This window comes from Cajanus cajan, chromosome 11, assembly GCF_000230855.2.
Source record: "Cajanus cajan strain Asha chromosome 11, NIPB_CcT2T_4, whole genome shotgun sequence".
In the NCBI taxonomy this organism is placed as follows: domain Eukaryota; kingdom Viridiplantae; phylum Streptophyta; class Magnoliopsida; order Fabales; family Fabaceae; genus Cajanus; species Cajanus cajan.
The window spans coordinates 33,514,139-33,540,560 of NC_138527.1; the positions used below are offsets into that span (position 1 = coordinate 33,514,139).

At 26.9% G+C, this 26,422-nt stretch overlaps 1 protein-coding gene across 1 annotated transcript; it reads right to left on the reverse strand.

The window, feature by feature from the left end:
- Nucleotides 1-16,609: 16,609 nt before the first annotated feature.
- On the reverse strand, nt 16,610-21,646 carry KAN2 (Homeodomain-like superfamily protein). The gene is made up of 6 exons (XM_020347476.3): nt 20,630-21,646; nt 20,452-20,528; nt 19,366-19,411; nt 19,073-19,232; nt 17,937-17,997; nt 16,610-17,193 (listed from the first exon to the last, which is right to left on the reverse strand). The coding sequence occupies exons 1-6, from the start codon at nt 21,288-21,290 to the stop codon at nt 17,065-17,067; spliced, it is 1,134 nt and encodes a 377-aa protein (XP_020203065.1). The 5' UTR covers nt 21,291-21,646; the 3' UTR covers nt 16,610-17,064.
- Between the last annotated feature and the right edge of the window lie 4,776 nt (nt 21,647-26,422).

Below are 26,422 nucleotides of genomic sequence, written 5' to 3' on the forward strand. Positions count from 1 at the left end.
AAATAGTAAGTAAAATAAGTATTAATATATAATGCAATATATATGTAAATGAAAAATAATATATGAAAGATATAAAAGTAAAAGAAAAAAAAAAACACCTATAAAACTTGAAACTGAAAACAGAAGAAACAAGAGACAAGCACCAGTAAACCAAAAGAAATAGAAAACGGGAGAGAGAAATAAAAAATAACAACGGTAACATTTTTTTGTGCATTTCTTCGCATATTAACAAAGAAATTTGGATCCTACATATTTTACCTCTACACTAATACATTTCTTTTGTACCAAACTTAGCATCTCATTTCTTTGATATTATTTCTATTCTTTCTTTACTATTTCTTTGCTATTTATTTAGTACCAAACATAACGTAAGACTTTTTTTTTTTTTTTTGGGAACGAGAGTAATAAAAGAGAAAATGTAAGAATTAATTTGATAGAAAATAAGTAAGAAATTAAGTAGAATAGAGTGAAATTTATAGTTGTTTGATAAAGTGAAATTAAGTGAGAAATAAAGTGAATTTAGTATATTAAAATTATGTTTTATATGATTAATTTTTTTATATAAAATAAATAATATTCACAATTATTCTTTTTTTTTTTATGATATAGTTTAAAATTATTATTTTCATTATTTTTAACATATATATATATATATATATTATTTTTGTAAATAATTTTATTTAAAATGCAAAAATATTTTTATTATAATTATTATTATATTTATTTATCATTATTATTGGGTTTTATTTTTTTATAAATAAATTTATCTAAAAATAATAAATAAAAATATTATTATATTTGTTTATAATTATTAAAATTTAATTATTTATAAGTTTATTTTAAAATATATAATTATTCTCATTATTATATATATATATATATATATATATATATATATATATATATATAATACAAAACCTCCCCCTTATTAATTTTATAAAAGGTAAATTTTTCCACAAATCCCCTCATTTTAGAGGGCAAAATTTTCTTTTTGTGGGCTCCATCCCATTTTCTTCACAATTCCTCTTTATCAAACAATATCAATTTTATAATTTTTCTACACTTACCTTTTCTTCTCTCTTCTTCTTCTCTATTTACCCTTTATCAAACAAGGATTAAGAATAAAGTGATAAGGCACAAATCAAATTCTAGTTCTAGTTAAGAAACTACTTGAATTATTAATTTTTTTTTTAAGATGAACATGTGTTACAAATAAGTATTTTATCAAATTTTGATATGGTAATTCTCAACATGATTAATTACTAATTAACTAGTGTAGAATATTTATTATTAAAACTATGATCTTAGAAAATGAAATATTTTTTTAAGATAAAATTTAAAATTTAACAATAGGGTCAAATTTTCACTACTTCATTTTATTTTTTATTTTATTTTTTATTTTATTTTTTTTTAATTTTTTATTTAATATGACCCTAACTTCCTAGTACTTAAGAGATTCAATACATTTAATAATATGATATATTAAATGACTAGTACTCAAAATGTGAGCAAAGAAAATCTCGTGGTAGTTAATTCTAATTTTAAACTTGTAACCACAATTCTATAAGTGAAGACAAATGAATGAAAGACGATTATCATTATTATTATTATTATTATTATTATTATTATTATTATTATTATATTTTATTATATTATTTTATAATACATTATATATTTGTAGATTGATAATGACAATAATTTATATTATTTTTCTTATTAATTTAACGTGCTACCTCATAAGTTTGTGGATCAGTCTAACATGAGTTCATTTGGTCTATTAGACTTGCCCAAAATGGTTTATTTTTATTTATGTCTTTTTTTAAGTTTTAATTTAACTTTATTTACGGGTTAATCAGGTCAGTTCATCAAGTTAGACCTAAATAGCTCTAACTTTCAACAATATGAAATATTTTATTTCTTATTTTGTATTTGTATTTCATAAGAGTTTTTTAATACCACTTCGTAGGATTGTTAGAGACCTTCACATCGGCAACTTCGTTTAAAAAGATGTTCATTGGATTCAACTTCGATAACTTTTGAAAATATGTGCATTGGGGCATTTAATGATTTTGAGCCACAATTATAATCAATTTAGTATTTGAGATAAGAAATAATATATATACATCCTAAAGCATCATATTAACTATGAGTTTTTTTTTTTAAATATATTTTTTCGATTTTTCAAATACATTTTCAGTAGTCTGTCTTAGTTATATCATTTTCTTTCCATTGCCATGTCCATAATATTCTTTATACTTTATCGCAACCATAATCACATACTTTTTTCTGGGGCATTATAATCATGACTTCTTTACTTTGTCTTAATCATAACATTCCTGGCTTTTGTTTCTCCTCTAACACATTTACATGCCCTTATTCACTCTTTGGGCCCAAACCCAGGCCTTTATTCTAGGGTCGTTTTACACGGGCCCTAAACAAATATCTCCGAGAGGTTGGGCCGGCATTGTTGGGCTCAAGGGGTTTTCTCCTTCTGGTCCACAATTATGTGTCGGTGGCTGAAATTCCAGGTAGTATTGTAAGCAATGTCCATTGAATAAAAAATGTTTATTAATATTATTAATCAATTACAATTTCCAATTATAAATAATAAAAAAATGATTTGGGAATTTCAACAAAGTACAGGAATCTATACAATATAAAATAAATTAGTTATTCTCTCCTTTTAATCTTTGCTTGATACTTCTTGTCACCTACTTTAGTTTGAATAACATTCTTCAGTTCGACTAAGATCATATTCTCTCAAAACTAATATTTATATATCTGATTAATCTTTGAGCTATTCACTCCTTTTTTATTATGTCAATCCATTAACCTTTTCAATTTTTCCCAAAAATATGTCAATTGGAATTCGGGAAAAACCCTTAACAACAAAATTGAGATGGCATCTAACTAACTAATTAACTACTTTATATATGTGGTATACATATATACGATATATGTTTGATTATTTGCAGACAAGGCAACATTATCTTGAATTTCCCATAACATTATGCATGTAGGATATGGATCTTTGGATTATAGTATTGTATTTGTTTTTAAAAATGAATGGTTGTCGCGTACACATAATTAATGACGCATTACATTATTGACATATACTGGACCCATTGTTACACCTATGGTGGCACTGCAATGCTGACCAAATTTATTAAATTTACGCCATGCGAGTCAACCATACTGAATTATAATAGTCACATAATAGACAACAGAGTGCAGACTGTGAAGAAATTGATGGATCCAAAGGAGATGTAAAAATATTCATACATTAAAAAAGAAAGAGCCAGCAAGTGAGTGTAGCTAGGGAGGCAAATATAGTATAAAGAAATTAAAATCTTGTGAAATTTTGATAAGTTTTTTTTATTTAATTTAGAATGGACCACACTGGCATGCATGTCTGAAATCCTTTGAAAATCTTGTTATTATAAACTTAGGGTTCTTCTCTTTAGTCAGTCTGCTGCTTGCTACTATATAATATATAAGAATAGTGGTCCACATGTGTGTAGTGTATATATAAAAATAAGAAGAGAGAGAGGAAAAGTAGATTGCTATATATTACATGGGCAAAGCATTGTTGTGAATGTTGTCGCACAACAGAGATAAAATGTTTGAGCAAACGTCACATCCTGCTATGGCCAAAAGCATTAAAAGGAAGTAATTATGAATGAATGATTCACAGTTCAGACTCTTTCGGATAAAGATAAAGTCATACTGACACTGTCTCCTGACAACTTTCGTCACCCTCAACTTTCACCAATGCCATTCATCATCGATTTCAATGCTAAACAAACCCTTTTCTTATTTTATTTTTTTAACAAAAAGTACCCATTATTAGCCCATAAAAATATTATTAATTCTCCAGGATAAAAATAATATTTTGTAATTCCTTTTAAATCACATATATAGTTTCAATTATGTCAATATATACAATTATTTGAGAAGTCACATTTCATTGACACGAATTAATTTTTTTATTATTAATTTTAAAATACTGTATAGATTATTCATATATAAAAAAATATTTAAAAAAATAATCTTTACATTAAAAATATGTTACACGTAAAAAGATTAAATTAAAATGTATAAAATGTGAATACATGATGATAACTTAGACTATAAAAATATATCCCAAATATAAAGCAAATTAATTAAAATAAGAATGCGACTGAATTTGAAATGAAATATTCCAAAAGTTCTACTGTTTCAGTGTTTCTGATTTAAAGGAATTTTTTTAGTTTAGTGAGATGATTTAAGGATAGTTTGAAATAAATAAATTAATGGTAATGAATCTATGAAAAAAAAGAAGAAGAAAAAAATTCAAACGGACTGAAACATGAAATGGGCCACAAAATGGCCTGACAAAATGTATGATTGTTCTTTTAGTTTGGGTTTTCATTAAATTTTCAACATTCTATGGCTAAACTTGATTTGAAGTACTGACCAAGAAAAGAATAGTACTAGATTTGAGATTTTTTCTTTTAATACGAAGATGAGAGTGATGGAATAATTACAAAAGTAAGTTGCATAATAGCCCAGCCCAATTATTATGAAGATAACTTGGATTATACTTTTGTCAAAGAACAAATTTTAGTTTATTCGTCAATATATGGCATACAAAGTAATAGTATTAACTAGTAGCACATGAAGAGTTATTTCAGGTATTTAAATCTTATTTTTTATTTGATTGGAAGAGTTATTTAGAATATATCAAAATTAGACAAAGAAAATATTTAAAATATTTTTTTTCTGTACAATTATTCATTTTTATTATAAGTTTATAAGTTTGTGGTTTGTGCGTGAGTGTACACTAATTATGCATGAGTTATCATTCAATAAACAATGATTTTTTTTTTGTGACATTATATATATATATATATATATATGTGTATATGTATTGAAAATTTAAATTTTAATAATAATGTATAAACTATATTTTATTACATAAATTAAAAAATAACTCACATGATGCATTTAAAAATATTATTAATATAAAATATATTTTTAAATAGACTAATAGGTTAAATTAAACTTTAAAAAGACAAAGTCAAACCTATAAAAAATTTATGATAAATAATAAATCAAAATTAAACTTTAATGTATTAGAATAAGTCTAACCTATATATTCAAAATTTAATTTGGTCCAACATATTTTTATTTATAAGTATATACTATAGATAAACTATATCAAAGACAATATTATTCGAGTTAGACATGACAACAATAGATAATAAAATTTTTTATATTTGAATATTTATCACAAGTGTATATTTAGAACTTACACTTTAATTACTAGTGAAGTTGATTTACACTCAGCAGTTCATTGTAGAAATTTGAAAAAAAGTTATAATTTTTTTTTTAATTTTTGAATTATAACTTATAAAGAAAAAGTTAAAAATATGAATTAAATTGGGTAATCAATATAAGTTTTGTTGAACAGAAAGGGAATCTATCTAAGGTGATATAACATAGAGAATGAAAGTGAATTTAGTTTAAAAGAAAATAGAATAATGTGAGAGATGAAAAAAGTGAAGATGTGGTGACAGAGGAGAGGAGGTAAAGTAGCCCGGGTTGAATGGTGGGCAGACAAAGAGTGTGTGTCTCTCTCCTGCCCGCAGTGCCCGGAGATGTGAAATAAGAGACATGGTCAGAGAAGCGTCAATCATAAAGCAATGGATTGCTAAATCATTTCATTTTGCCTCGTTCCTTGCAATTCTCTTTCCCTTTCAAACCAACATAGTAAATACTCTTCTCTTTGACCCTCCCCTATTGTTTTTATTTATATGCCTCTCTTTGACATGTCACGTGCCAACAGAATCATCAATGATCAATGATCTATGATCTATGATCTATGATCCCCGCGAGAATCTCGCCTTATTATGCGTCGTCTTCTATTCGCTAGCGTCAATTTTTGTTCACTTCTCTCTTTTGTCTTTCTCTTAAACTCTCTTATTACTCTCTAACACATCAAGACATGTTACCTAACCTATGCCCTTCCTTCATTCATTCATATATCATATATATATGTCATTAACTTAAGCGTGTAGTTCAGTAGTAGAGATTGATCCACGCTTAAACAAGGTCAAGGGTTCGAATCCTGCCTTGTGTATGCAGCTACATTAAATCTTGGGACTAGCTATTCCACCCTTTGAGATGCCTCCAGCCTAGCGAGGAGATTAGTTACTGCTTCGGCGGTGGATACTTCAGGAAAAAAAAAAAAAAAAAAACTAGGGACCATTTCAATTCTGTGGTACGAATATACCTAAACCTAAGAAATCTCCTTTTTTTTTTTTTTTTTTTTCATTAATCTGCTAAGTCACGCATAGCTAGGACTGCACAGGTTAGCAGTAAAATGACCAACTCAGCCTCTGCTCCTTCTGCTAAAAGGCAAAACAAAAAAAAATAATATTAAAAATAATATTCTGACATGGAGCTACTAAACAAAACGACGACGCATGGGATGGGTGAAAACAAGGGTGTCACCTCAGTTGTCGTTTTCGACGTTCTCCATACGGCATAGGCAGATCTGACGGCTGACAGACATTCAATTGTCGTCCACGACATTGACGTGACACGTGGGCGCAGATCGTGTACACAGGATTGAATCATAGCGTAATGATGAATAAATTATTTGAACTAGAGAGAGAGTTTTCTGCCTTATGCTTGTAACTGTGTTCTACGACTAGTATACACCTATATATTCTACTGCTCTGCACCCTTTCCTACTTCTCACTTCTCCTTATATTTTTTAAATTATAATACTTGTCCAGAAAAAACTATGTAAAATAATATTAATTGTACTTATTTATTTAAAGATTTAATATATCATTTAATTGTAATTTTTTTGAAAATTTTAATTAGGTTTTTAAATTAATAAAATTGTAGTCAGATTATTTATCTTTTTATATTTGAGTAATGTAGTCTTCTAAGTTGAAAGTCAGTTTACAACCTATAAATTTACAAAATATTCTTTATATTCTCAAATACAGACAATTAAATTAGACAATTACTTCATGTCATTATTCATATATATCAAATTTTAATTTTTGCCCATTACATTCTCTATTATTACAATTTTTTTATCATTAGGAAGAATACTTTAATTTTTACAGGTCAAATTAAAATTTAATTCACATGGATAATGAGATAAAATAATAATATATATGATGCGATTGTATAAATATGAGGATACAAAGAATATTGTATCAAATTTCATAAATTGTGAACAAACTTTTAATTTTGAAAACAATTATAAAAAAAATTATAAAGAATAAAGAATTCAATTATAATATTTTTAATTTAGAAGTCCAAATAAAAATTTTAAAAAAAAAATCAGGATCCAACAATATATTAAACTTTAAAAAAAAAGAAAAAAAAGAATGTAATTCATATACTTGTTTATACTTAAAAAAAAAATCTTAACATGTTTTGTTTCTCTCTGGTATATTTAAAAGTTAGGTAAAGAGGAGGAAATAATTATAATTAATGTTTTGTTGTGTGGTTAATTGATGAATATTTATGAGATTAGAGAAAGAGAAAAAGAGGACTAAAGGTTGACTGTTGAGTGTTGAGTAGCTCAAGGCTTGTTCTATGGGTCTGGCTCCTTCAGTTATTACTCCTCCTCTGCAATCTGCTGTGAATTACGTACACTCTCACTATACCTACCTATGCTATATTGACCATTTACAGCTTCCTGCTTTCTGCACCTATGTTTTTCAAATCCATACTTTATTTATTAATCAATGTGTTTTCAGCTTCACCTTCAAGCTGCATTTGCATGGCTTTTAACTTTATATAAATAAATTATAATATAAGTGAAGGTACAGATCCAAAGGGAAGGAGGGTCCTAGTACACAAGTGACGCTGCCAATTGTAACACTTGCATGGCAAGTTTTTCAAAAGTAAAAAAGTGACACTCATGAAAATGAGACAACGTCAAAAAGAGAAATGAAACAAAATGTTCCCAACTTTTTTTTTCTTTCCCACTTTTTCTTTTCTTTTTCTCCCTTTTCCTTTTTCGTTTAGGATGAAGTGTATGTATATTGCTTTTGCACTGTACCTGGATTTAGTTTTCTATATTCATGTGTGTATCTACCACTTTATGATTTTGTCAATAAATTTTAGCTCATTATTACTAAGCCCAACTTTTTTTAATTTCAAATGGATGTACGTAGACCAGATATGGAAACTTCAACATAATGAATATCTAGTTAACAATTTAATTATTAAAGTACTAATGTACCAAAATCTAATGATGAGATAACTTTGTGGAAAAGAAGTGGGGAAACAAGAAAAGAGTGTATATATATTTGTTGATTATGAAAGAGTCCATCTCTGTCGATGAACATTTAGAGTTTTACTTTCTTTTTAAAGTACATAATTGTATGAAATTTCACCTAAAATATTCTTCGTCGAAATTTTCATGTCTAATAATAGAGACCATAATCATGAGCTGTGGGACTTGCGTGTAGAAATTAAAGTTTGGAATCTTATAATTAAGTTGCTAAAATACGATATTATTTAATATGTTAATTAATTACTTCTTCATTGGTACTTCAAATTCCTATCTTTATATTTACAAGTACCAAAGCTTAATTAGGTAGGAAGCTTTTTGCTGGCTCTTGTCAAATCTATTAGGACAAGCGTCCTTAAAATTAACCCTTGTTCCCTAAGCAAGAAGAAATGTGCTTTTGAATGATGACATAATTATTTTACCGTCCTTATATAAGACATAGGTGTACGATTAATTCTTTATGCTTTCTTTCCAAGTGGATTAGTTCTTTATTCTGAATATATAGAGCCAATTTGAACAATGACTTGGAGAAATTAATGAGTAGGAGCAGGAACAAATGTGCTTTCTAGGAAAAACTTTTACCATCCATTATAAACAAGACGGTGATTAATCCTTTAATGTATTTTATTATGAACACCAATCTAAACAATTATGTAGGAGGAATTTATAAGCCGAGAACTGAGTCAAATAATGCAAAAGGTCCAAAAGTTAAAGTACGTACTTGCATGTCACATTAGAACTTGCACTATTCCAATTCCAAAAAATAAATCAGTTTTGTTACTTGTTCCACTTTTCAAAATGGGTGAGATGATTGCCAAAAGAAAAGACATGGATGGCATTCAACAATTAAGCAACAATATACTATGTATCATCGTCACATGCATGTGTATATACAGTAAGCTTTATGATATTGGAAAGAAGCATTATAGTGACAAAATCACGTGCTTACATGTATACACTTATAAAGGAATAATTTAATAGAGAGATTGCTGCTGCAAACTGCAAAAGATATTAAAGAAATTGCAGGGGTGTTGTTAGAATGGTAGATTGTCAGATCTAAGAACTTTGAATTTATGCAAGTATATCAATACTTACGGATCTGACAAATACGTGTTATAATTTCGGTAGCACATAATTTACTAGGACGAGTGTTATTAATACATTTTTAATTATCGGATGATAATGGGACACATACGTGTACTAATTTCGTGCCTCGTGCATCATTCAATTAAATTATTTGTCCTATAACTGTTTCGTACCCGTTTTTTTTTTTAAATTTATTTTTAATGAAATATATCATTCCTTTTATCATATTGACGTTTATAAGAATAAAGAGGTACTTACATTTGCAATTTGATTAAATGGAGGTTCAATATCTGATTAAAAAATACAAGTATTTAACTATTTAAGTTATTGACAACTATTGATTGTTAATTTCTTATCATATGGGTATGTGGTGAGGTAATCATAAATTTTATAAATATTTAGCTATATTTTTTTAAAAATAAAGAAACAAAGAACTCTAAAATATACAATTATATACAAATTAAATTAGAATAACTTACTTTATATGTAATTAAAGATACTTAACTAATTTTAAATTGCAAGTAGTAATGTATATTAGTACTTTCTGTCTTGTCAATAAGAAGATAGAAAAAAAAAACTCTATATTTTAGTAATTATGAAGAGGGTTTTATTTATCTAAAGAGGTAGTCTACTTAAATTTACTTTAATCAATAATTTATGTTTTACATCAAATTTTAATAATTTAACTGTTAAATTAAAAAATTTTAATGCATAGATCAAGTATACAAGTTTTTTTTAAAATTTTAAAATTATTTAACTTTATTTCATTAATTTTCAAAATATTATTAAGTACACTTATTTTTTCTTAAATATTTTATTAGATTTGTAAACATTGTTTTTGTTCTTGTAAAATAAGCAAATTTTAGTTTTAGTGCTTATAAAATATTTTCCTTTAATTTTCATCCATCTAAAATTTAAAGTCATCAATATTAATCTCTAATGACAATTTTAAGGTGTATATATATAACATTTATTTTAAATTTTTTTTTATAGAAAAAGTATAAATATTACATGTTGATAAGGGATCATAAACACTTATGGATCTCATTTGATATGATCACATAACCTTCTAATGAACATATTAGTAGTTAAAAAGATTACATAATAGTATGGACTAAAAAAATAGTTTCAAATTTTAAAGGGATGAAATAAATAAATAAATTTATAAGAATCAAAATTAAAAGTTATTTATTTAATAGAGACTAAAAATGTATTTAAATATTTTTATTTTATAATGAATAGGAAAAATTTACGGAAAAACTTGTGGGATGATATATATAACATTAATTACTCAATATAGAATAAATCTCGCTAACACTATTCATTTGCTAATATTTATTACTAAAATTTATAAAATCATCATTAGATATATAAGTTAGTAAATCGAAAGCGAGACTCGTAATTTTATGTTTTTCTTAATGAATTTGAGTTTAATAAAAAAGCATTTTAGAAAAAGTGGTATAACATTCATTGGAATCGATCTAGTAATAAGAGTTAAAACAATATATTTGCACAAGATATGATATTTTTAACTTTATAAAAATAAAAAAAAAGGAAACGGTACATAAATTCAAGTATTTTAAGTAAACTATTTTCAGAAATAATACTTGAATAAATAATTAATTTTTACAACAAAGAGAAAAAAAAAATTGAAATGCAATAATTTCCAAAATGGAAAGAAATAGAGACAACGGTATTGTATAAAGGATAAGACTTGGATAAAATATTATAAGTGTGCACGAATTAGAATGTGAGTTTTATCAATATAGATAATTTCTATCGTTATATAAATTGTTTTAAGTATATTATCACCTAATAGCGTTATTTTTATGATAAAAAAGAATTACATTTTTTTATTTATATTAACTTTGATTTTAGTTACAAGTAGTAAATTAATTTTTTTATTCTTAATTATAAAAAAATAATCATTAGATTTTAATGTTACTTAAAGGTAAATTTCTTATATACTCTTAATTAATTATTAACTCCATTTCTTATGTATTTATTGATAATTAATATTAAACATAACAATTATTTAAAACAAAGAATGCCAATTTGTAATAAAATTGAAATTTATAATATAATTAATTAAAAAATCAACTTAATTTTTTTTTTAGTTTTAGTGATAGGTAATAAAAATTATGATAAAAGTTATAGAATTTGATGTTAAAATTCTATAAATATTACTCCAACTCCCACAAGGTGGCTTCTAAGATTCAAATAATGATAATGATAATTATATTGTAAAAGCCGAATTGTATTTTATATTTAAGAGTGGTTTGGGAGGGGATGGGATAAGAAAATCTTTAGAGAAAATAAAGGATTAAATAAGTAGGTAGTAGAATATAAATGAAAAAACTAATGAGTCAGCTATTTGTTTGTTAGCAATGTGGATGAATTATATATAGTTTGATTATATTGGTACAATGTGATCTCTTTTTGTTTTCTATTGCTGGGAAATTAAGCTGTGTCCCACAGGGTTATCTGAACACTGATGACTCCATGCATTCGTGCAAAACCAAAAGGAAAGCAAATAAAGCTGAAAGTAAAACAAAAGCTAAAGCACCCTCTTTCCTTTTCTTTTCTCTCCTCCTAAATTTTAACACCATCTCCTTTTCTTTCTTTTCATCAAACCCTCTTTTACACACACACCCTTCAATCATCACTACTTTCAAATCCAAATTAAACCCAGTTTTCTTCTTTCTTATATATATATATATATATATATATATATATATATATATATATATATATATATATATATATATATATATATATATATATATATATATATATATATATATATATATATATATATATATATCTCCTCCCTTTGTGCCTCCATTTCATGCCTTTTGTTTGGGATAACTTCTTAATTGCCTCCTAAATGGAAATTAGCCGTGACTTGCGTCTTCTCTCTAGTTTTTACCACATGTCACAGGAAAATTTTTGGAAAACGCGTTACTTTTATTTAGAGGCTACTCAAGAGGTTTCATCAAATTGCATGCACACTTCTTGCTTTTTTGTCCATACACTGATTTTCTTAATTGTTGAAAAAATATTATACTAGATATATTTCTTAGATATTATGCATAATCTCTTAATCATGGAAGAGAGGTTGTTGAAAACTAAAAAGAAAAAAAATTATGTAAAGTTTTACGAAATTTTAAGAGTGTAATTAAGTGTATAACCTACTCCCAAAATTTAAATATAAATATATTTTTAATTCTTTAAATTTAGAATAAATTTATTTTTTTCTTCTCAAATTTAAAATTAACTTTTTCATTTTTTTTTATAATTTTAAGAAATCTTATTTCAGTCTCTTAAAATTACTAACTATATAACTGATTGTAACAAATTTGAGATAATTATGTAACAATATTATTTGGACTTAATATGATATTTTCACTAACAAATTCACTAATAAGTCATTTTTGTGTGAAGATTAAATAATAAATGAGTTTATTTGATAGATTTACTAACTATATTTGTACAAAGAGGATAAGAGACTACAATAATTTTTTTTTTTAAATTATAGAATTAAAAAAATAATTTTAAATTTGAAAGACGAAAACTAAATTTACTTCATATTTCAAGTATTAAAATATATTTAAATCTAAATTTATATTATAATTTAGAAAAAAAATATATAAAAATCGCAAGGTAATTATTATGTTTTAATAAATTTATTGAATAATCCCAAATTTGACTATTAAATATTGCGTTACATAGTTGGTAGAAGGAGAGCAACCACAAAAAATAATATTAAGAAAAAATGATAACTATTTTGAATAACTATATATTATATCTATATAAATCAGAAATTAACTTAAGTATTAATGACAATCATCCAATATCATTACCGCATGTTGCCATAATTATGAGACGTGATTAAATTTCATGTGAGAGTAATTAAAATTAATAGAACAAAATGGTTTTTGGGTCGGATAGTACGTACCCGCTAATGCTATTCATTTCACGTTATTAAAATTACAGTCAAAATGGTTCATATTTCTTAAGATGCAGAGAGGGGTGCCCATTGCAATAGACTTGTAAAACAAATTGGATTGGGATATGTTTTCAATTAATTAATCCTCAATAAACATATGATCACGATCTTCTACACTTTATTTTCAACGGCTATTAAAGTTAAATTTTCATTATAAAAAGTATAATAAAACATTATTAATGATGCAAAATTAAAATGCATCATTTGCATTTATATTTTGGCGGCTATAGGGGATTCGTATCCCATAACCTAAAGAACAAGTTGGATTAACTCGTTAAATAGACCAATTTTTTCTTGACTTTTGGCTATGTACATTAACTTATCATGCGATACTAGGCTATTTTTTTTATTAAAATTTATTTCTTTTCAACTTATTTTATTATTATTGATGAACTTATATGTAGACATTATATTGGGATTTATTTTATTATTATTGTTCATGAATTTATTTGTGAAACCGGAATTGTAATGTTGATTTATTTTAATGTTATTATTATATGTGCTTCATTACAAATTTGTATCATTTTTAATTTTATAGCATTTTTTTTGTCAATAGCATTTTTATTTAATTATATTTTATCATAAAATTTGAGAAATAATTAAGATAAATAAAATAAAAAATATTTTTAATTTTTTTTTATGAGTTACAGGCCAACTCAACTCAACCTCTCAATCAACTACGAACTAAGTTGAGTTGAAATTTTCAATTCAATAAAAGGATGATTTCATCACATCTCAATCATTTAGCTAGCGAATTGAGAATAGGTTGTATAAAGTTAGTCGAAATAATACTCTTATAATGTGTTTAAATGAAATATTTTAATGGAGTAATTTATTTTTTTAAAAAAATTAAATATTTTAGAATGAAATATATTATTTGAATAAAGAATTTATAAAAAATTTAAAAAATATTTATCAAATTCTTTAAAATTATTAAATTTCAAATTTTCTCAAAAAAAAAATCAAAACCTTAAAAATTTTCTTATATACTTTTCTTTATTTTTTTTCCTACATATCTTTTATCTCTATCTTTTCCACTCATAACTTTCATTTTGCCTCTCTAATCCCCTCCCCCCTCTATTCTCTATCCTTTTTCTCTTCTCCTCTTTCCTTTTTTTCTTCTCTTCTCTTTCTCCTTCATCTCTTCCTTCTACTCTCTCATCTCTTTCTCTTTCCTCCATCTCTCCCTTCTCATTCTTGGTTGGTTTTTCTCCCATTTTTTTTTTTAATCTCCTTCTCCTTCATTTCAATACATATTGTCATAAAAATATTAATAATTTTAATGATTTCATATTCAACCTTAAAATTATTAAATATTATCTAATATTTTTTAAAACTATTAAATATTTAGAATTAACTAATGTTTATTTTTATAAATTTTAATTTAAAATTTTAATATATATAATTAAAATCAGGTTTTTCTATGTGTAAATTAAAAAATTATTTTATTCATACTAATAATTTAAAGTTTGAGAAATTTGAGTTTATTTATCATGATAAAACATTCAATGAATAAAAAAAATTAAAATCAAAGTAATTTAAATTTTAAATTTATTAAATTTCCAAAATTTCTCATTCAATTGATTTAGTTTCAATTTTAAATCCAATCTAAAATAGGTTGAATATTGAATTGATTTTTACTTTTAGATATATTGTTTTAAAGTTATTATATAACTAATAATTGTATAACTCTTTAAGTATAGATTGTTAAAAATAAATTTAAACATGGTGAATTATCTTTATATAGTTTTATTCAAATATTTATTAAAAATTATATATATATATATATGATATTACTTAGCAGAACAACAATAATGACTATATATTTGTTGAGGAGGATATAAATAATATAAATGTTAGTAAAATATTCAGCTGTACATCGTGGCAAAATTTAAAATGTTAGGATAATTTTTCCTACTGTTTAATCGAAGAGCCTAAATATTGCATTAATCTATAAAGAAGCAAAGAAATATTGTAAAACTGACTAATCATACTTTTTATTTTTATTTTTAAGTGTTAATTAGTTATGTTTGTCTTAATGTTTTTTGGTTGGTACTCTTACGTACCATAGTCTTATGGTAGTATATCACACATCTTATGCATATGCTATTAACTTTAACTAATAAAATTATTATTATTCTTTTAAAGAAAATGAAAATGCCATTCAATTTAATATAAATTTCAATTTTTGTTTTACTGATTTTTCAAGTTTTGTTTTTATTTTTTATTAATTGAATCAGTTTACGAACACTCCTCGTGAGCGCAGTGTTAAAAGAATTCGATTACTTTGGATTTTATTTTGTTCATCACTTACTTAAATGAGTTTCTTCCCCCCTAATTTACTCGTATACTAAAAATTATAATCCTCAAATTTGAGAGTGAGAATCACACTCCATTCACTCTCTCAATGAGGCATATTCACAACTATCTCTTCTTTTTTTAACTTCTCGTTAAGAGTTGCATTTCTCACACACGTTTCAAGACTAACAAAAAAAATTCTCTTTTATTTTATTTATATAATTGATTTTCTTAATCATTTCAATTTAAATATAATTACTTATCCCAATTTAAATCATTTATTATAATATAATTTATATATTTGAAAGATATTTATTATAAAATTTTATTGTATAAAAAGTATTTATCTTTCCTATGTAATACACAATTTAAAATACCAATTAATTTTTCCTCGATCAACATTTGTATCATTAGCATCTCTAGCCAATGTATCTGCAACTCGTTTATTTATTTATTTTTTAGTTTAGAGTTTATTTTGTTGTAGCCGTCGTTATAATTGTTATGGGTATTTTTTTTTTTTAACTTATCGATAAATTTGTTGACAAATATAAGAAAATTAATTTTCTCCATTAAAGGAGGGGGAAAGATATTTGAGGGGACTTTATTTTAAACATAGATATAAAAAGGAAAGCCTACCTTCGTTTCGTATGTTTGCATTTTCCTCGGAAAACCATTTAGGCATAAGGAATATAGATTTGTTTTTTTCTTTTTTAGTTTTCCTTTTTAAAAACAGCATACGTTATCATTGCCCCTTTATATGTATATATCTTGACTATGTTCGTATTCCTTTTGACACTTTATTTAAAATTTTCAGTCTTTTCCTAAGTCTATATTCTCAATTCTATCTTTTGTTCCTAAAGTGTAAAGCATGTGCCTAGGCGTAGAATTGAATATAGGATTAGGAACCCAACTTTGGTGGAAATATCTAAATATTTCATAAATGTAAAGTGCTCCATTACAATTACCAAGGATCACTTCATACTTTTAACATAGCTCTCTCTCTCACTCACTCACTCTCTCTCTCTCTCTCATGTCTCTTTCTTTCTCTCAGATTGCAAAAACATACAAATCAATTAGATTTCATATATTTACCAAGAAAATATAAAATGTTGATTTGGATCTCACAAGAACTCTGATAGGAAGGCCATGCTTTTTTCCCCCACCCCTTCCTTTTGTTGCTTTCTGTCTTTCTTGTCTCCTTGTGTTTCTTTAGCTCCTTTTGCTTTTCTTTTTTTTCTCTTTTGTTTTCTTTTAGCTTTCTCTTTCTCTGATTTTCTCAGCGGGTTCCTGATTCTCATATTCCTGCGCTCTACCTCTTTCAGTTTCATAATAGTTAATCATGAATAATATATATCCAGATCTCAAATTAAAGTGGCTGCCCCAAGCTGAATTCCAAATCCAAATTAGGCTTCTTAGGGCTTGATCCTGAAAGGTTTGAGGATGAACTTCCATCTGATATTCTCTCATAGCTTAGGCACTTTGGATCCATTTCCTTCTGAAAAAAATAATTAAGTAATTAAGAACAAGTCAAATATCAGAAATCAGAATGTATATAATTATAAATTAATGATGAGAATATGATCAAGGGGAAGATATTAGAGTAGCATAAGAGAAGTGTGTGAACAGGTTTTGGGAATCAAAGAACATTTGACTCAGAATAATTTCAGAATATTTATATCAAACGAGGAAAAAGAAACTTCAAATAGGTTCACACCTAAAAGCCTTCTAGTGCTAAGTGATAGTATTTTGAATGTTCATGAGCTAGCTAGCTTACAATTATTTTTCTGCATAGCATTACCATTTACTAACATTCATGTGTGTGTGTGAGTGTGTCACCTATAATTTCATAGTCTAGACCATTGATCATTGAGTCAAACGGGTAGGTTTAGGGTTATATGGTCCTTTTCAATATGGTGATTAATAATCTTTAACTAGAGGAACGTCTTTTACGGCACAATTTGTTTATAAGCGTTGTAACTAGTGTAAATGCGAAAAGGACTGGTCTACCCATTTGAATTTGTGAAGGACAAAGCAGCTTTATGGAAAGCCTTTTCCTTTTCTCATCTTTATAATGTGCATGGCAAGTTGAAAAAGATCAAACGTATTTCCTTTCACTCTCAACTCCCTTTCATGCATTCCAAACGCAGCTTGGTATTTGTGTATAAATATAACTTTTGAAACAAAAGGCCAACCTTAGGCAATAAAGGGGAATAAAATGAGTAATTAACATTTACATACCTCAAGAGAATGCACGTTTCCAACAGAATCAGCCTTTGTCTTCCCATGCAACCAAGCTTCCCTGTTACAACAGCCAATCACATTGTAAGAATATTTCCCATAATATAACCATGTAGTAAGAAAAAACGAAAAAAGGAAAGCCATCTTTCATTGTCTTAATTATTTATAACAATTTATCATTAACAAAGTCTAACTCAATTGATTGGATAAAATGAATAATAAATATTATAATTAAATAGCACATTATACATGACTATAATATATTTATGTATGTATATAAGAGGGAGGTCCATTGAAGGAAGTTTCAAAGAGCATATTGCTTTGGCACCCATATTTCTAATTATGGGTCTACCAAGGGCTTAGCTTTGACGCTAAGTTTCCGAGTTGTAGGGCCCATATAATAGGCTAATGTCTGAGCCCCACAAAATCCGAAGGAAAGAGATATCTCTATTTTTAAGGTGGATTTTTGCAAATATGAAACTCCTGTCTCTCTGAATGGTAGGAGTGTGTGTGGGTTCCTTTTTTACTCCCTTTTCACCCACTAGAAGAGATTATATTATTACCCCATCATGGAGATTGGATGCTCATGGCTTGTGGACAGACAGAACAAAGCAAACTGAAATGATTTATTCTTTTTGTGATTTTTTGCGCCTAACCATGTTTGCATGTGAGGTTGAGAAAGAGAGAGAAATGTTCATGTGAATAAGACATGCATGAATTGCTCTGATTTTTCTTAGTATTTTGAAACATGACCGCCGGAGAATCATCGAATGGAATATAAAATTGAAAAAATAAAAGGGAACAAGAAAAATATTGCTTACAACTTGATCATAATGTTTTTCTTCAATGTAAAAAAAAATATCACTTCATAGGAAAATAAACATGTTGCAAATATCATTTAAAACAAATGCTGGATAATACATTAATGAAGTATGGAGACCTTAGTAAAACTGACACTTCTCTTCAATATAGTTTTCAAGCAAGATAACTCTACGTGATACATATATTAATCATACCATAAAACGAAAAAATTCCCCTAAAGAGAACATATAGGTTTAATTTGAAATGATTATATTTACATAATAATAAAAAATGGACAAGTCTTCATATTTTTATAACTAAGCAAGAAGCATTACCTGGAATTGTTGCCCCAAAGGCCATGATAGTCCTTATCTTGATTAACACTTGATCTTCCCTGCTTAATGGATAGATCAGATCTTCTTGAGGATTTTATGTCAAACATTAAGTCATCGGAAGTATCTCCAGACGACCCATTATCATACACATCCGATTGCCCTAATTCATGATTAAAGGGGAAGGAAAAAATTTAAAAAGTTAGATACATGTACAACGATAATGGATCAACAATATTAAACTTTCATGGCTTAATCTTCCAACAATGTTAAACACAACGAAAATAGACACTAACCTGATGAAGCCGCTGCCCTATCTGTAGTTTTCACCGTCCGGTACATCTGGATTTAAATTTGTGCATCATAAACATCAGATAACATATACTCCATATAGCTTATAAGTAAATTAAAAAACAACGAAATAAACCCTGATGCCAAAAATAAAATATTAAAAAACAAAGAAATATATAAAGCCTGATGCCAAAAATTAAATATTAGTAAGTATTTATTGTTATTACTATTTGGTTTGAAAAACATGAAAACTAAAGAGGAAGCTTAGCAGAAATGCTAGAAGATGCAAGTTGTGAGTATTAAATTGATGTGAAGTAGCATAGTACAAGTTCTAACACAGGAGCATTTATGGTTAAGGCAATATGCATATGCATGGGAGCATGTGACTAACCAGGGTTAAAGCTGGCATGGTAAAGAAACCCAAATCTGAGGAACGGATCATTGAGAAATGATGGTGTTGGGTATATACGTACTTGCTTATCATTTATTTTATTTTATTTATTTTTAAATGCAATTTAAGTAAATGGAAATTATTTCTTTAATGGCATGGACTGAACTATGAGCTTGTCTGATCTCGGCTTGGCTGCGAGTCATTTTGGATTCATAGGGCTTTGTCCTACTCGTTTTCAGAAATCGATAAGTACCTCACTCTCTTTCTCTCTCTTATTTTATTTTCCCTTTTTCCCCTTTAACTCGGCTGGTTCATTCTTCCAAAGCAAAAAGCTGTTTATTAGGTTGCAGAAGAAGCAGAAGCAGAGGCAGCAGATCTAATAGAAAAAGAAGCGCTAAGAATTTGAGAGACCCTTTGTAAGGAAACCATTGGAATTTGAAATATATATTCATCACTTAACTGCTTCCTGTAATGTAAATGTAGCCTGTGAAACTTAAACACATATATACGCATAATAGTACTTCTTACAACCCCCATTAAAACCCCAATCAGAACCGTACCCTTCAACCTAACCCAACAAAACCAAAATTTAACAAAATTAAAACACTAATTAACCTCAACCATTATTTAATTAACATACAGACACTAAATGAGATTATTTACAAACAAGTGCAATTAACTAACAACCTTAATATATTACCTGTAAATGAGACTTAACATGTGCTAAAGTGAGATCCTTCACATCCATTAGCTCAAGAACTGATTTAGGCGTGGCCCCTAAAAAGAAAGATTAATTGAGAAAACCAAATTAGTAATTAAGAAAGGATAAGTGAAAAAGCAAGGGTGTAAGAAGAAAGGGAAGAAGGAGAGAAGCATACTTTCGTGGCCACCTAAGAGTTCAACGGCATGAACAAAGCGAGCATGGAGGGTGGAAGTCCAACGCATCCTTGGAGCCCTCATGCTACGCTTGGCAGGGAAGCGTGACAAGAACCTTGATCTCATGAGAGCCTGAGAGTGGAAAGGGGTGGAGGGTGAGTTTGTGTTGGAAATAATAGAAGATGGGGTGGTGGAGGAAGGTTCTAGAGGGAGATGATGGTGGTGGTGGTGGTGGTGTTGGGTGAATGGTATTGGAGGAGGGTTTTGGTACACGGGGATTCCTCTAATGGGTCTGAGAAAGCCAAGGTCTTGGCTTAGGCTTTGGTGGTGCTGAGGCTGGAACAGTGGCTGGTGGAAGTAGTGGTTTTGTTGAAAGGGTTGGAAGGGGTTGTTGTTGCTGTTGCTGTTGCTGTTGTTGTTGTTGGCACCGTTTTGGAAGTGGTGAATGAGGTTGGGGTCTGAGGCTTTTGGATTAGAGAGTGAGAGGTTGAAGCAAGAGTCTTGTTTGGCCATTGATGTTATGGAGTTTCTAGAGTCCAAAGCTCTCTTCAAGAACCCCAAATCCATCTCTTCTTCTGTGCTTCTCCTCCAACTTGATGTTGGTTTGGTGTTTGGAGGGCTGATTTGTAAGGACAAATCTGGTTGTGCTGGGAACAGCTCCATCCAAAAAAAGCCTATTTGGCTTCTCAAGCTCTTAGTTTAGTTGTGTACTTTGATCTTTTCCTTTTGCCGTGCAATAATATTGTGTAGTATATATAGTATGAAGGTTTTGAAGGATTTTGAAGAGAGTGTGGAATTTGTTGTGGGTGCTAGGTGAGGGTAATTAATAAGATTTTGTGGATGGAGTTTGAATGAATTTGGAGTAGTTGCAGAGGAGAGATTTGAGATTGAGAGAAGAGGGCAAAGAGAAAGAGAGAGAGAAGACAAGGTATGTGAAGTGAATGGCTGTTTCTTTTGTGTAAAGTATATGTGAGAAAATGACACTTAAGGGACTATACTATAGGGGGTGGTGGGCATGAGAGAGATAGAGAGAGAAGGTTTTTTCTTTTGTGGACGTGGGGTGAGAAAAGGGGAAAAAGAATGGCAAAAGGAAATAATCAAAAAATAAGATAAGGAAGGGAAAAAAGAAAAGAAAAAGGTAAATAACTTGTAACTTTTATTCCTTTTTACAAATATACTCTTTTTTCTCTTCGGATTATAAATGGAAAAGCAGGACATTTCACATACACCTTTAGCGTGTGCATTGTTTTCCTCTACAAATTAAACTTTCTAACACACGTACACAACACCCCTTTCACTGGACTGAAACCTAGGGCATGGTTCTTTTCTACAGATTCTTAAAAAATAAAATTAAAATTAAAATCCTGAATTTTACAGTCACATGATTGCTCGCAAATTTCAACATCTTGGGGATTTGTTTTGTTTTGTTAACAGCCCAATTATAAACCACTCATTGAGGTCATGATGAACCCTAATTCTCCGCAAATCACATCATGCATTCTTCTTAGCATAAATTTGGACCCATCCATCTTATTCTTGTCATATTCTTTTTATAATCAACCAAGAAAATCAAAGGTATATTTGTGGGTTGTATCCAAAATGAGGACAAAATGAAAAGTCACATTTACCCCTTATTTTATTTGCGTAACGTATTGAAGGAGTATCTCTAAGGTGGGTAAATTTGTCTTTTGAACAATAGGGTCCGTAAGTCATCAAATAGACATCGTAATGTACTAGACTAGGGAATGTATACAAATTAGAGACATATATATCCCTAGACATACCAAAAGGAATCAATACATTTTTAATATATATATATATATATATATATATATATATATATATATATATATATAACTTGTTTTAAGTTCGTTGCAAGGGAAAAATAATGAAACTATTATGAAAATTTATTTCAGGAAAAGGCTTGAAAGATTAATTAAATTAAATTAAATTCATAGAGTAAACAATTATTCCTGGTCCTTCAGAAAATATGGACCAAGAAAATGCTTGTGTCGTTGACTTAATTTTTCATACGAAAGCAAAATACTAAAACATTATAAATTTCAGATAGATGAAACATTGATGGAAAAAGAAAAAACCACCGGTGGGTCATGGGACTCTATCAAAATTAAATTTTATGGTTACGAGTTTTAGTATTCATATCGATGTCCCTAATAACAAATCTATAAGAAAAAAGGATATGGTCATATATAATGCACTCTATAGATAAACGACGTATGAATAATCTCTGTCTACCAATCAATGTGTGTCATTGTCAAGTTTACAAACATTATATGCATTCTTGTATTTTGATCATATTAAACTACAATGAATTACAAGCCTATAAATAGCAAAATCGATCAACTAGTCAAAGTGACTAATCACTCTTAATTGGAATTAAGTTTTGTTCATTTTATATTTGTGTCGTAGAGTAAAGGATTAGGGTTGGCTCATTTTGGGTCCAATAATGCAAGACATGACAATGATGACATTGTTTTTCTATTTCTGCTAGGGATGGGGGATTCAAATATTTCAATCAACCGGGGATGTTAACGAGCTTTTGATATGCAAAGTGCCGGTGAACAAAGTTAGTTTACTCACCTTGTATATATTGAGTTAAAGTACCCTTGTACTTAAATTTATATAAAAATATTTTTTCTTGCATAAAAAAGGAAAGTGTTTTAGGGCTTAGTCACATATAGATAAGTTAAGTTAGGTAGCTATTAAAACTAGATCGGATGTTGCAATGACTAAATAATTCATATTATTGATTTTATGGATTATCAATCCTTTAATTGTAACATATTTTGATATGGTTGAAGTAAACTCTAATTAGATTCTAAATTTAACTTTTATAAAGATTTGGTTCTCATTGATTCTAAGGCTTGAGTTGTATAGATAATAATGCAATTGACATTTGATCATATTTGTGGTCAATGTAGGATTTCAACTTGTATAATATTGATAAGTTAGATATTTGTAAAATGTTATTAATTTTATCGCCTTTGCAACGATCTGACATAGTGATGATATATATTAAATTTGTTTATTAAATTGTTTATAGAGTGTTTAAGATGGACTAAATTATTATTGGCATTGAACCTAAGACCCCTGATAGACAATATTAGCCTATTCTAAAATATAACACTACCACTTTAGTGTGGAATGAAATGAAATATCTTGAAATTAGGTATATTGTAATACTTTTTTCATTTTTTTTCATAGTTATTTCATGCTTTTGCATGAGACTTAAAGAAATGATTAATATTTTAGTTTTTAAAAATATTTATTATTTACTTTCCTTTTATACCTCTTATTTATTTTATTTTATTTTTGCATTCAAATCTTTAGACTGTTGATTTGTGTGCACTTATTATTGTTATGCGCTTTTTGAGAAGTCCATGAATTAATGTATTGATTATTAGAATACACATGTAAACTGTAACATACTCCATTTAATCACACTTTTAAGTAAATTATGTCTTTTGAGTATCCTGAATAAATACTGTGGAAAAAAAATCATGCATGGATGAATAATATTGTTGGAAATATGTTACCCTCATAAATGCAACATTAATTTCACATAAATGATTGGAGAAGAAATAAGTAGTATATTAAAAATAAATAGACACATTGTTCAATAAACATACATTAATTATCAAGGGTAAAAATGAGAAAAAAAAATTAATAAGTCATTGGTTTTAAAAAAGTGATAATGAAAAAAAAAACAAAAAAATACTATCAAAATAACTATAAAAAAAATGTCGGGAGTAATATTGTACTCCCTCAATCCATTCTATATTAAATGTTGTCTTAGTTTATTTTACATAAATTAGGAAAAAGTAATCAATAGATGAGAGAATAATAATTTTATAAAATTAACCTTTTGATTAAACTCTTTTTTACTGAAAATGGTGAAAAATAATAATCATTTTATAAAAAATATTATAACGATTATAAATTTAGAAAAGGTAATTAATATTACATTAAAAAATTAATATAATACTTATTTTAAAACTTATTTTTCTTCAAATACAATACTTATTAGGGAATGAAAAGAATATCTAAATTGTTCACATGTTGACTTTGTTCAACAAATGACAATTGGATTTCTTGTCTAATTGATTGAAGTAGTTTACTTGATAAATTATGCCTTAAAAATAGTTCAAAGTATAACAAAATAATGTTATATATATTTTAAACTTGATTAAAGATTTTAACAATCACTCATTTTCTATTTTTTTTCATTTCCCTATATCCAAATTTGGTTGTTACCTTAGAGATATAAAAGAGGGGGAAAAAGAAAAATATAAATATTTTTTTAAGGATATTTGTACAATATCTTCTTTAGGTAAAAGATCAAAAAGGTACATTAATTTTTAGGCTAGTTCTTGTTCAGCAATATTTTTCCCAAGATTAAGTTTGTATGCTTCCATTTTTTATATACCTTTTAAGATAAAAATAAAATGAAAGGAGAAAGACAGAAAAAAGAAAAGAAGTACTATTATAATTACTTGTTTTAATGGTTTTTACCATAAAAAATGTTATATATAGTGATATGCAAATTTTTTTATTAATATATATATATATGGGTATAAATTTATTTAACGTATAAGTACACAAAGTTTAGTATTAATTTTAAATGATATTTAACAACATATATTATATGTCATTATGACTTATACTTATACTTTTTAACAATATATCATTATATGTTATATTTATAGTATAGATAAAAGTAATTTATAGTAAAACGTATTGTGTCACTATAGAATATGTGTCGACATAACATAATATAATTTATTTGTAACTTTTTAAAATGAATATTAAATCTCATCAACCATTAGATTAATATTTTTTATTAAATAAATCAAGTCTATAAAGATTCTTCTTATTTTAAAACTAGTTAATACTTATTGATCAATTAGTTTCATTTCAATGTATAATATAATTTTTTAAAATAAAAATGTAAATGATCATATTAATTTTTTATGAATGTTTAATTTATCTAAAAATTAAAATGCTTATATATATATAGAGAATGATCTATTTACTCGAAAAGTAAATTCACTTAGAGTTACTGAAATCAATAACTCATGTTTTGCATGAAATTTTAATGATCTAATCGTTAAATCAAATTTTTTTTAATACATAGTAATGGTTTTTAATTTTTTCAAAAAAATTAAAAACTATTTAACATTCCATTTTATTAATTTAAATCAATGTATAAAATGCTTTTATGGTTATCTATCAATTTGAATTAATGAAACAAAGTATCACATATTTTTTTTTTATTTTTTTTAAAATTTTACAAATTTAATATATACATTAAGAACTTTCAATTTAACGATTAGATCATTGAAATTTGATGTAGAACATAAATTATTGAGTAGTAGAATAAGTATAGGTATACTTACTCTTTGAGTAAATGGATCTTTCATATCTATCTATCTTTCTTTCTCTCTATATATATAGAGAATTAATCACCTATACATTGTCAGTATAAAGTTTTTTTACACTGACAACCAATCATATCTCTTAATAGTGTCATGTCAGTTGCTTATTTAATGAAATAAAAATAAAATAAAATAATTTAAAAGATATGATTGATTGCCAGTATAAAAAACTTTACACTGACAGTGTATAAATGATTAACTTATATATATATATATATATATATATATATCATAGTATTATATATAATTTAACAATAACAATAAACGTACTTTATATGAAAAGTCATTAAGTGATGTAAGTATCCAAAACTTATTTCCTGTTTTGAAATTAAATGCTAC

What these genes read in the sequence shown, in the direction of transcription:
- KAN2 (XM_020347476.3), bottom strand. Translation starts at nt 21,290, where the DNA reads ATGGAGCTGTTCCCAGCACAACCAGATTTGTCCTTACAAATCAGCCCT. An exon ending in ATGTTAAGTCTCATTTACAG is followed by an intron (nt 19,412 to 20,451) that starts GTAATATATTAA and finishes ATTTAAATCCAG; the next exon opens with ATGTACCGGACGGTGAAAAC. An exon ending in TAGGGCAGCGGCTTCATCAG is followed by an intron (nt 19,233 to 19,365) that starts GTTAGTGTCTAT and finishes ATCATGAATTAG; the next exon opens with GGCAATCGGATGTGTATGAT.